This window comes from Bos indicus, chromosome 20 (assembly GCF_029378745.1).
Source record: "Bos indicus isolate NIAB-ARS_2022 breed Sahiwal x Tharparkar chromosome 20, NIAB-ARS_B.indTharparkar_mat_pri_1.0, whole genome shotgun sequence".
Lineage (NCBI taxonomy): Eukaryota > Metazoa > Chordata > Mammalia > Artiodactyla > Bovidae > Bos > Bos indicus.
In genome coordinates, this window is record NC_091779.1 from 28,633,758 (window position 1) to 28,646,019 (window position 12,262).

Sequence of the window (12,262 nt, forward strand, 5' to 3'; positions counted from 1 at the left end):
TTAAGAAGAGCAGTACCAGTACATGGACACAACAAAAGTTTGAACTTTGTGGTGTTCACGTTACACCAAGGGCTTTCCTGGTGGCTTAGCGTTAAAGAATCCACTTGCCAGTGCAGAAGACGTGGATTTGATCCCTGGGTCAGCAAGATCCCTGGGGAAGGAAATGGAAATCCACTCCAATTATTGTTGCCTGAGAAATCCCATGGATAGAGGAGCCTGGTGGGCTACATTCCATGGAGTCGCAAAAGAGTTGGACACGACTTAGCAATTAAACCACAACAACTGCTCTACACCAAGCAATGTGATATATTATGTTCCTGTACTTAGTTCTTTACAGTAACACTGTGGGGGGTGGGTATAATCTGCCTATGTCCTCAACGCTAGTGACACTGAAACTATAATTCTAACTCAGATATTTCCCGGACCTAAATCTTACGTTTGTCACATCACCGTCACATTGTGCTGACTAATTCAAACACTCATGGTCTGATCTTTGAAATGGACAAATAATGACCACATTTCCCTTAAAGTCCCTCAGCCTCATGGTGACTGAAAGGGAATATGGGACGCTAGTAGGCTCTCAGAAGGAGTGCTCAGAATATTCTCTGGCAAGATCAGCTCACCAGTTTCTTGTGACTGGGATGAGCTCAGTCACAACAGTCACATGTGTCTCACGTCTGTCCTTCCTCAGGAGCGCCCTAGTGGTACCTTTCTAGGTGCTCATAAACTGTTAGTGGGGGTGATTATAAATTATGATTGGCAGTTCACACATTTGGTTAATGTAAAATTATACCTCATTCCATCTTGTCTAAATGGGTTTGCTTGGTTATAACAGGTACAGTAATCATTGACTTATAGATTGCTCTGCCATCTTAAGATTTCTGGACCATTTGCACTGGTGATATATCTTTCTCTCTTGCATCTCTATTTTTAGCAGTGCCTCATTTAACACTATGCTGGGCAGATTTACTGATGAAGGAGAGGGTGATGTGTGCAATTGTATTTAGCCCCATGTGAAACCATAAGGAAAATGGAAGACTTCCCACATTCGTCACTATAACGTTCATCACCTAAAGACAAATTGTGAAGAAATCCAACCCTATTTTTATCCCCTATACAAGTAGTTATGTGGAGGTGTGTGTGTGTGTGTGTGTGTGTGTGTGTGTGTGTGTGTGTTAGTTGCTCAGTTGTGTCTGACTCTTTGCAACTCCATAGACTGTAGCCCTCCAGGCTTCTCTGTCCATGGAATTCTCTAGGCAAGAATACTGGAGTGGGTTGTCATTCCCTTCTCCAGGGGATCGTCCCGATTCAGGGATCAAACCCTGGTCTCCTGCATTGCAGACAGATTCTTTACCATCTGAGCCACCAGGGAAGCCCATACAAGTGGATATAGAAGTCAGAATTTATTTTCTAGTTGTTATGATTATTTTCCCCTTCCTCATCTTTATAATTCACATATCCATAAAATGCTCAGTTATCTTTGGGGAGTAGAAAGCCAAGAGCATTTAGAAAATATATTTAATCTGGAAATCTAATTTTAGCAACTAAAATTGATCTTTCCATTTTCCACCCTGACCCTCTCCAAAATAAAATCTAAAAATAGGATAACGAATAGCAAACAATATCTTATAAAATTTGTCAACATAATATTATTAAAATGTACACATAATTTCAAACACTCTCTGCTAGCAAACCAACAAAAAGGAAAAACAAAACACAAAACCTGCTAAAATTAGTAAAAGAAAAAATATCAACAAAAGTCATCTTTGTTGATAAGTTTCTATCTCCAGTATAAATGTACATTCTCTAATACATCCCTTGAGGTCCATCAGAAGGAATTGATTTCATCATGGAGGCTACTGGTTGACCTTTATTGCTTTGCTTGTGTTGTTCTGTTTTAATTTTCTTACCAAATTATTCTGGAGAAGGAAATGACAACCAACTCCAGTATTGCCTGGAGAATCCCATGGACAGAGGAGCCTGGAGGGCTAGAGTTCATAGGGTTGCAAAGAGTCGGACACGACTAAAGTGACTTAGCACACACATACCAAGTTATTCATAGCCTTAAAACTTAATTTTTCTACATTTAGTACTCAATTTTAGTCTGTTACTAATGGCATCTGCTTCTAACTTTATGAAATAGATTATCACAGTGACTATTAGGTGTTTTTTTTTTTTTTAACAAAACAACATGGAAGAATTTTTAATCTCGTTTTCTTTCTTTTCTTTCTTAAATCTCCTCTGTTTCTCATCTTCTCACCTTCTCCAACCCTTTTCATAAATTTGTATGAACTAAGAATTTTAAATCCTAAAAATTTTGTCTCCTTACTTAAGTGCCATCTAAGGGTAAACTTTAAGAGAAATATTTGTTCTAAAGTAATTTAGTAGGTGGGACGGAAAAATAGACTTGAAAAACATCAAGTTTCTTTCATATCCAAAGTATGTAACAGTTTATTACAATATTTATAACTGTTATTAGGCTCATAATAGAAGACCTTTCTTCTCTTTCTATGCTATGCTATGCTAAGTCACTTCAGTCGTGTCCGACTCTGTGCGACCCCATAAACGGCAGCCCACCAGGCTCCCCGTCCTTGGGATTCTCCAGGCAAGACTACTGACAATTACATTGCACTACCTACCTACTCTGATCCTCAGAGGGATTGGGGGCAGGAGGAGAAGGGGACGACAGAGGATGAGATGGCTGGATGGCATCACCACCTCGATGGACATGAGTTTGAGTGAACTCTGGGAGTTGGTGATGGACAGGGAGGCCTCACATGCTGCAATTCATGGGGTCGCAAAGAGTTGGACACGACTGAGCGACTGAACTGAACTGAACTGACTATTCCTCTCATTAAATGTGCAGAGAACCTACCTACTACAATGGTCCATCCTAAATACTGTACATTGATTCATTTTATATAGAACTAAAACTACAGAAAGAAAATCATATATAAATGAAAAAATGAAAGGATAAATTATATTGAACTTGAATACATCCCGCCATTCAGACTTTTTAGTAATATGTGTATTTCTACATTTTCCTTAGTTCCTGAAATTAATGGACAAAACAAACCATTGATCACTTACTTGGGGGATTCAGTTGTCTTGATGTGTAAATGTCAAGATTGTCTTCCTTTAAATTGGACCTGGTACGGTGGCAATGGGAGTGTACAGGTAAGATAATATTTCTTTGACTTACAAAATAAACACATTTATTTGATAAGTAATAAGATTGTATTATACTCAAAGTTCTTAGGACTATTTCTACTTCTCTTATCTTGTTCTTAAATACATGATCATGGAGAAAGAACAGTGATGAATGGAGTTGTTTGATGTTTTCAGCACTTTACATTATATATCTGAAGATACTCCCAATGTTTCATTAGCTGGTGCTTTGTTTTTACAATTAGCAATTTATTTAAATTCACTGAAAGTTACAATTCATTTTTAGTTGATAAGCTTAGGTATAACCCCAACAAAAATGATTCTTTTTTTTCCTTATCATTTCATGAAAGTAACTTGAAAAAAAGGAAGTTATCTTTTCCTGCTTCTGTCTCTGGACACATGTGTGATAGAATGCAATATAGTGGCACTATTTAAGGAAAGAATGAAAATTAGGTAACTTAAACTTAGGTTTTGGGTTCTTTTAGTGTCACTGACCTCTTTCATGCCTCCAGGGACCTAGGGGAAGCCAGATACTTTAAATTCCTACTAAAAATGAATGGCTTTTCAAAGACCTGATATTAAGAAAAACATGCTGCTGCTGACAAGTACTCAGTCCTGTCTGACTCTTTGCAACCTCATAGACCGTAGCCTGCCAGACTCCTCTGTCCATGGGGATTCTCCAGGCAAGAATACTAGAGTGGGTTGCCATGACCTTTCCAGGGGATCATCCGACCCAGGGATTGAATCCAGGTCTCCTGCATTCCAGGCATATTCTTTACTGTCTGAACCAGAATACTGGAGTGGGTAGCCTATCCCTTCTCCAGGGGAACTTCTGGACCTAGGAATTGAACCAGGGTCTCCTGCATTGCAGGTGGATTCTTTACCAGCTAAGCTACCTGGAAAGCCCACATATGTCATACTAGACAAAAAATAGCCAAATATAATTATATTGAACTTTTAGAATACAGTCTGTGCTTCTTTCCATCTTACTAAAGGTCTCTCAATTTAGCCCCAAGCATGGATCATATTAGGATATAAGAAAAGTGCAGCGAAGAGAGTACAAGTCAAAACTTTAGGTCAAGTGTTTTTTCAAAATGTACATGAACCATCTGCATTAGACTCAACCTGGGGTGCCTACTAAACATGAGGTGCTTTGATTTATCAGCCCTGAGTTAGAGAGTACCTTTGTAACAAGATCACAGGCAATGCTGTGCACAGAGAGCCAGGTTGATATAATTTTTGGCAAATAATAAACTCACAGTTCTTCATCAGATAATCTCCAAGAATACTTGTATTCAGATTAGCATTTATTGATCACTGCAGTTGAATGATAGAGCAATGAAGGCAGCAAATGGCCTAAGAATAAAATTTAATTTAAGTAATTAAATAAATCAGCCCCCAAATAGCTTGGTATGGATCTTAAAAGACTGAAGAAAACCCAGTGAATTCCAGAAACCGACTTGATTGAAAGACAGAGAATTTCAGCTTTGAAAAGACAGAAAGTATACAGACCACCTTGCTTACCAGGCTCACAGGAATGTCTGCTAGTCCTTCTACATCAGCTTCAAAGGCCTGAAGATTTCCGTTCCAGTCTGAGGAACTCCCAGGGTCAAGAACCAGGGAGCTTCCTTAATAGAAATGATCAGTTTAATAGCTTTATTAACTTAATAGTTGATTTAATGAATGTATGCCTGCACTTGTGAAGGAGGAAGTACTTTGAACAGCTAGTCATGTATTCTAACATGAAACCTGGATGGATGGAATTTTCCTGTATGTCTACTTTCAATAGACTATTTACCCATGATGACTTGCATGCTGTAGTTTCAAACACTCAGTGCTAAGCACTTAAAGCAAAGTATCCTTTTCCTTTGTTTGCTACCTCCGAAAGGTCAAACTCTGATTGGAATTGAGCTATGTTATGTATCAGTTCAATTCGGTTCAGTTGCTCAATGGTGTCTGATTCTTTGGGACCCCATGGACTACAGCACGCCAGGCATCCCTGTCATCACCAACTCCCAGAGCTTACTCAAACTCCTGTCCATTGAGTCAGTGGTGGCATTCAACCATCTCATCCTCTGTTGTCCCCTTCTCCTCCTGCCTTCAATCTTTGCCAGCGTCAGGGTCTTTCAGATGAGTCAGTTCTTTGTATGAGGTGGCCAAAATATTGGAGTTTCAGCTTCAGCATCAGTCCTTTCAATGAATATTCAGGACTGATCTCTTTAGGATGGACAGGTTGAATCTCCTTGCAGTCCAAAAGGGACTCTCAAGAGTCTTCTCCAACACCACAGTTCTAAAGCATCAATTCTTTGGTGCTCAGCTTTCTTTATAGTCAACTCTCACATCCATACATGACCACAGGAAAAACCATAGCTTTGAAAAAGTGGACCATTGTTGGCAAAGTAATGTCTCTGCTTTTTAATATGCTATCTAGGTTGTTCATAGCTTTTCTTCCAAGGAGCAAGCGTCTTTTAATTTCATGGCTGCAGTCAGCATTGGCAGTGATTTTGGAGCCCCCCAAAATAAAGTCTCTTACTATTTGCATTGTTTCCCCATCTATTTGCCATGAAGTGATGGAACTGGATGCCATGATCTTAGTTTTCTGAATGTTGAGCAAACTTTTTCACTCCTCTTTAACTTTCATCAAGAGGCTCTTTGGTTCTTCTTTACTTTCTGCCATAAGGGTGGTGTTATCTGCATATCAGAGGTTGTAGATATTCCTCCTGGCAATCTTAATTCCAGCTTGTGCTTCATCCAGTCCACCATTTTTCATGATGTACTCTGCATATAAGTTAAATAAGCAGGGTGACAATATACAGCCTTGACGTACTCCTTTCCCGATTTGGAACCAGTCTGTTGTTCCATGTCTGGTTCTAAGAGTTTCTTCTTGACCTGCATACATATTTCTCAAGAGCAGGTAAGGTGGTCTGGTATTCCTATCTCTTGAAGAATTTTTCACAGGTTGTTGTGATCCACACAGTCAAAGGCTTTGGCATAGTCAATAAAGCAGAAGTACATGTTTTTCTGGAACTCTTGCTTTTTTTTTTATGATCCAATGGATGTTGGCAATTTGATCTCTGGTTCCTCTGCCTTTTCTAAATCCAGCTTGAACATCAATAAGTTCACAGTGCAAGTATTGTTGAAGCCTGACTTGGAGAATTTTGAGCATTATTTTGCCTGCGTGTGAGATGAATGCAATTGTATGGTAGTTTGAACATTCTTTGGCATTGCCTTTCTTTAGGATTGGAATGAAAACTGGCCTTTTCCAGTCCTGTGGCCACTGCTGAGTTTTCCAAATTTGCTCGCATATTGAGTGTAGCATTTTTACAGCATCGTCTTTTAAGATTTGAAATAGCTCAACTGGAATTCCTTCACCTCCACTAGCTTTTTTCTACTGATGCTTCCTAAGGCCCCCTGACTTTGCATTCCAGGATTTCTGGCTCTAAGTGAGTGATCACACCATCGTGGTTATCTGGGTCATGAAGATCTTTTTTGTCTAATTCTTCTGTGTTCTTTCCACCTCTTCTTAATATCTTCTGCTTCTGTTAGGTCCATACCATTTCTGTTCTTTATTGTGCCCATCTTTGCATGAAATTTTCTCTTGGTATCTCTAATTTTCTTGAAGAGATCTCTGTCTTTCCCATTCTGTTGTTTTCCTCTGTTTCTTTGCACTGATTACTTAGGAAGGCTTACTTATCTCTCCTTGCTGTTTGGAACTCTGCATTCAAATGGGTATGTTTTTCCTTTTCTCCTTTGCTTTTAGCTTCTCTTCTTTTTACAGCTATTTTTAAGGCCTGCTCAGACAACCATTTTGCCTTTTTGCATTTCTTATTCTTGGGGATGGTCTTGACCACTGCCTCCTGTACAGTGTCATGAACCTCCATCCATAGTTCTTCAGGCACTCTATCAGATCTAATCCCTTAAATCTATTTGTCATTTCTACTGTAAAATTGTAAGGGATTTGATTCAGGTCATACCTGAATGGTCTAGTGATTTTCCCTGCTTTCTTTAAGTCTGAATTTGGCAATGAGGAGTTCATGATCTGAGCCGCAGTCAGCTCCCGGTCTTGTTTTTGCTGACTGTGTAGAGCTTCTCCATCTTTGGCTGCAGATAATATAGTCGATCTGATTTCAGTATTGACCATCTGGTGATGTCCATGTATAGAGAATTCTCTTGTGTTGTTGGAAGAGGGTGTTTGCCATGACATTGTGTTCTTTGGCAAAACTCTGTTAACCTTTGCCCTGCTTCATTCCGTATTCCAAGGCCAAATTTGCCTGTTACTCCAGGTATTTCTTGATTTCCTACTATTGCATTCCAGTCACCTATAATGAAATGGACCTCTTTTTTGCGTGTTAGTTATAGAAGGTCTTGTAGGTCTTCATAGAACCATTCAACTTCAGCTTCTTCAGCATTACTGGTCAGGGCATAGACTTGGATTACTGTGATATTGAATGGTTTGCCTTGGAAATGAACAGAGATCATTCTGTTATTTTTGTGACTGCATCCAAGTACCGTATTCCAGACTGTTTTGTATACTATGATGGCTACTCCATTTCTCCTAAGGGATTCTTGTCCACAGTAGTAGATATCATGGTCATCTGAGTTAAATTCACCCATTGCAGTCCATTTTAGCTCACTGATACCTAAAATGTCGATGTTCACTCTTGCCATCTCCTGTTTGGCCACTTCCAATTTGCCTTGATTCATGGACCTGACATTCCCGTTTCCTGTGTAATATTGCTCTTTACAGCATCGGATTTTACTTCCATTACCCACCACATCTGCAATTGGGTGTTGTTTTTGCTTTGGCTCCGTCCCTTCATTCTTTTTGGAATTATTTCTCCACTGATCTCCAGTAGCATATTTGGCACCTACCGACCTGAGGGGTTCATCTTTCAGTGTCCTATCTTCTTGCCTTTTCATACTGTTCATGGGGTTCTCAAGGCAAGAATACTGAAGTGTTTTGCCATTCCCTTCTCCAGTGGACCACGTTTTGTCAGAACTCTACACCATGACCCGTCCATCTTGGGAGGTCCTACACAGCATGGCTCATAGTTTCATTGAGTTAGACAAGGCTGTTACGTATAACTTCTCACAAATTTCAATATGCCCTTTTGCTACTAAGCTGTTTTCTTGGTACTGTCTTATAGCTTTCACTCAAAACTAGATCATTCAGGACATATATTTTTTTATGGAATATAACAGAAATGAATTTTAATGTCTCCTTATATTAGGTTCCTATTGGTGTTCCAGTGAATGATAAGTATGTGATCAGTGGAAAACATGCTAATGAAACAAGGCTCAAGATAACGCAACTTTCAGAGGACGATCAGGGAACTTACTTGTGCCATGCAATATTCGAGTTAGGGGAGAGTGAAGGACACGTTAAACTCGTCGTGCTCAGCTATTTGGTTCCCCTTAAAGTATTTTGTGCAATAGCTGCTGAGGTTGTTCTCTTAGTGGCTGCTATTCTGCTTTTTGAAATGTATACTCAAAAGAAAAAGAAGCCCTCAGGTAAGATTTCTTTTTTTAGATAATATTCTCATGTTATGGCTTACTACATTACAGTGGCTTTAGAGTTTTGGGGAAAAAACCTAACTTGTGTTATTTGTAGTGGTATTTATGTTAATATCAGTGATAACTGTGAGCTAGGAGCTTATATTGATGGACTTCTTTTCTCAACTTCCTAAAAAGCTTAGTGTTAAAATATGCCTTTTGTCCCCCTTTCTTTGGTGTTACTGGTACCAACACACCAATTAAGTGATAACATGCTTTGGTACTAGAATATTAGAAAATTCTGTGGTAACTTAATAGAAAAGATCTCAAAGATAAACAATTATTCTTCCACTTAGATAACTCGTTTTTAAAAATGTATTATCAAACATTTTTGAATTCTCATAAAAGAGACATTGCCTGCCAGATCTGTTTTCATAGCCTGTTCCTAATGGTTTACAGACTGAGAAACCACTGGCCCCCTAGGAAAATTTATCTTGCATTCTGTATTTTTTCCTATTTTGTGCTATTTAGTAACTTCAATCATTACAAGTCAGTCAGTCCTGTTTTTGATGATCCCAGGCACTAGACGAGGCTTGATCAATTCTTGTCGGTTATACCTCAGCATGTACCCATGGACTGTCACCAGCCAGGTTCCTCTGTCTATGGCATTTTCCAGGCAAGAATACTGGAGCATATTGCCATTTCCTTCTCCTGGGGATCTTCCCCACCCAGGGACTGAACCCGTGTCTTCCGAGTCTCCTGCATTGCAGGTGGATTCCTTATGTGCTGAGCCATCAGGGAAGCCAATGTTTTGCTTGATCAAAGCAGCAAGTCAGGGGAGCAGGGAAGGAGTAGACATGATGGATGTGCAGCTGTCCCCTCTCGTTGCAGAGCAGCGTGGGCAGTCATGGATGTAGAAGTCAGGGGAAAGTAGAATTGCACATATATGTTCCACAAAAATAATAAACCAGCCTAACAGTTAAGTTCTTCTTTTGTTACACAGATGATGGGAAAGAATTTGAACAAGGTGAACAGCTGTAAGTATTATTTTTTATAGAATAATTTTCCCTTGAATAAAATACAGATAAATATGAAATTAAATAAAATGTTTGCAGTTAGAGAAAAAAGGTACAAGAGTATATTGTGTGTTATTTTCTGCACATGTCCATTTGTGGTGAAGAGTGGCATTTACTGTCTGCAACACCTCGCTGTACTTCTGTTTTCTCTTCAACAAAATGGGTTTAATGACATTACCACATAAGGTTTCAGGATTAAATGACTTTCTCTGTGTAAAAGTGCTTAGCAGAAGCTTTGGTTATTGAATGCCTTCTATGCCTGAGCATCTATATTTCTTTAAAGTATCCATCACTGATTCTGATTCTCTGTCATGTTGAAAAGCATTGACGTAGGATTCTATTTGTTATTATTTGTCTGAGAACACAAATTGTGTCACTATTTCTTTTACAGCCCCCTTTGTTTAGAGTTGAGCTGAGCAGGAGGAGAACTAGAAAGAAAATGACCAGTGATGTCATTTGGTTTGGTGACAGTGGGAGTTGTTGGTTCCACCATGCCAGGGAACTGAGAGCGGCGCCCAGCTCTGCTGGGCTGAGGGAATTGCCCAAAACTGGGTTTGAAGTTCAAGTAATAGAGCCAGGGTCTGGAAAATGAGACCAGAGTAAAGCAGCCAAAGGAAACCTAGGAAAAGGGAAGCCTGAGCAACTATTACCAACCCAAACGGACACTTGCAATTTATCTTTATCAGTCAAGACGAGCTCTGAGGTGTAAGTGCTATAACCACAGTTAAATAGCAAGACTAGAGCGGATAGTTGTCATGCGTACATTCATAGACATTTTTCAAATAGTTATTTTTACTAAGTTCACTCAAATCAACAGGACAAAGCTTCTAAAGTAAGGGCATAAAATAATTATATCAGGAGTTCCATAACCCCAGATAAGGAAAAAAAAAATGTTAATCTTAAAATCAGACTTTTATGATTGAAAAGGATGTGAACCTCTTTCTGGAGAACTTGTTCATATTAATTTGAACATTTTATCTTTCTGGTTTGCATGTGCTGATTACCTTTCTTACACTTGGAATCATGAAAAACATGATGGTTATTCAGATATTTGAAACAATTATACCCTTGCCTGGATTCTTTTGTTCTCCCAGCTCAGCCTCCACAGTGTTCCCCTCCATTCCCCTGCAAGTCACATTTCTCATCTTTAGGTTTTGTTAGTATCTTTAGATTTAATTCAAGTATGAAGGGCACATGGACTCCTTTAGAGAAGCCTTTTAGCAATGCTTTTTTAAGAATTTTTAGTTTAGGAGATAAATTTGTCTTTAAAGAGAATAGTGTTTATCAATATATTTTGTATTTGATGCTTATATATGTGTTTAGATACCAGCTATTCACAGAATGAATGACTTTTAAAATGACTTTTAAAAATAATTCTAAGAGTATAACAAGCTAGTCAGTTCAATGAAGAGCTCATTCATTTATCTGATCCACCAAGATATTTAACCCACGCAATTTTACCTACAACTTCTTCTCCCAGTTTTGATGTAACTGATTATATCGTTCAATTTATTATCTGGTGAGACTAGTTTAACAAGCTCAAGCCTGCCCATAAGATCTAGAAGGGTATTAATTATGTACCCTTGTAACCTAGTTTAGTCTTCTTGTCTTAAGAATCTGGAGCCCATGTTGTGGTCTTATTTTGATGCACTTTGAGGAGACAAAGAGCCATGCTTAACCTCTAATTCAGTGTATAAACATGTTGGATTATAGCACCTTTATCTATGTACTGGCTGACCTCCAGATTGGCTATTATCTTGATGGGTCAAAGCAACATACGTTAGGCCATATACTGAAACCTTCACTCATGCTTGGGGAAAAGCAATTCTCTCTGCATAAAATAAACAAGCCTTTGTCATTCATCTGTGGCATTGGTTCCTCTCCAAGCAATGGCATGCAAATAAAATCAACATTATGAGTAAAACACCATTTTTAGCAAGAATAAATCCTATCTCTATTGACCTCATATTTTAACTTGATGGCCATGATATAGATGGTGTACTGACTTAGTCTGATGCTGTGTAAACATATAGTAATTTTCTTTTTGTTTTCTATACAGGAAATTGGATGATAGCAATGGTATAGAAAATAGTGGCCCTAGGCACAGAAAAAATGTAAGTTGCTTCCAAATGCTTCCTTTCTAAATAAAATGTAAAATTCAATATGCACAGCCTGTTAATCCATCTCCTTATTTTTAGTTTCATAAAAGACCTAGACATTCACTATGTGCTTGGATATTATAGGGGAATATACTCATTACACAATAAATAAATGGCATCCTTTTTCCACCAGAGAACATGTAACAACCAATCTAAAAGTGAATCAGTTGCATTGTAGATGTCTATTTTTTCTTCTGTCACCACAGGCTAAGTTATTTTATAACTTTTTATGTAGTCTTATTTTTTTCTCTCTCTGTTTTTCTGGATTCTCCTATTTTATTCTCATATATTCCTATACATCTAGTCTGTGAATGAATCAATATTAGTTTATTTTCTTTACTGATGAGGATCACAATTTCCATATTT

General features: G+C 38.4%; 1 protein-coding gene across 7 annotated transcripts in view; it reads left to right on the plus strand.

The window, feature by feature from the left end:
* Positions 1–12,262, plus strand: part of EMB (embigin) — a 166,432-nt gene that overhangs the window by 113,325 nt on the left and 40,845 nt on the right. For all 7 annotated transcript variants that reach the window (XM_070774698.1, XM_070774694.1, XM_070774695.1 and 4 more), the window contains 4 exons: positions 3,050–3,177; positions 8,400–8,679; positions 9,665–9,698; positions 11,797–11,851. In XM_070774698.1, the coding sequence (XP_070630799.1) occupies positions 3,050–3,177; positions 8,400–8,679; positions 9,665–9,698; positions 11,797–11,851 (497 nt within the window). The remainder of the gene's footprint in view (positions 1–3,049; positions 3,178–8,399; positions 8,680–9,664; positions 9,699–11,796; positions 11,852–12,262) is intronic.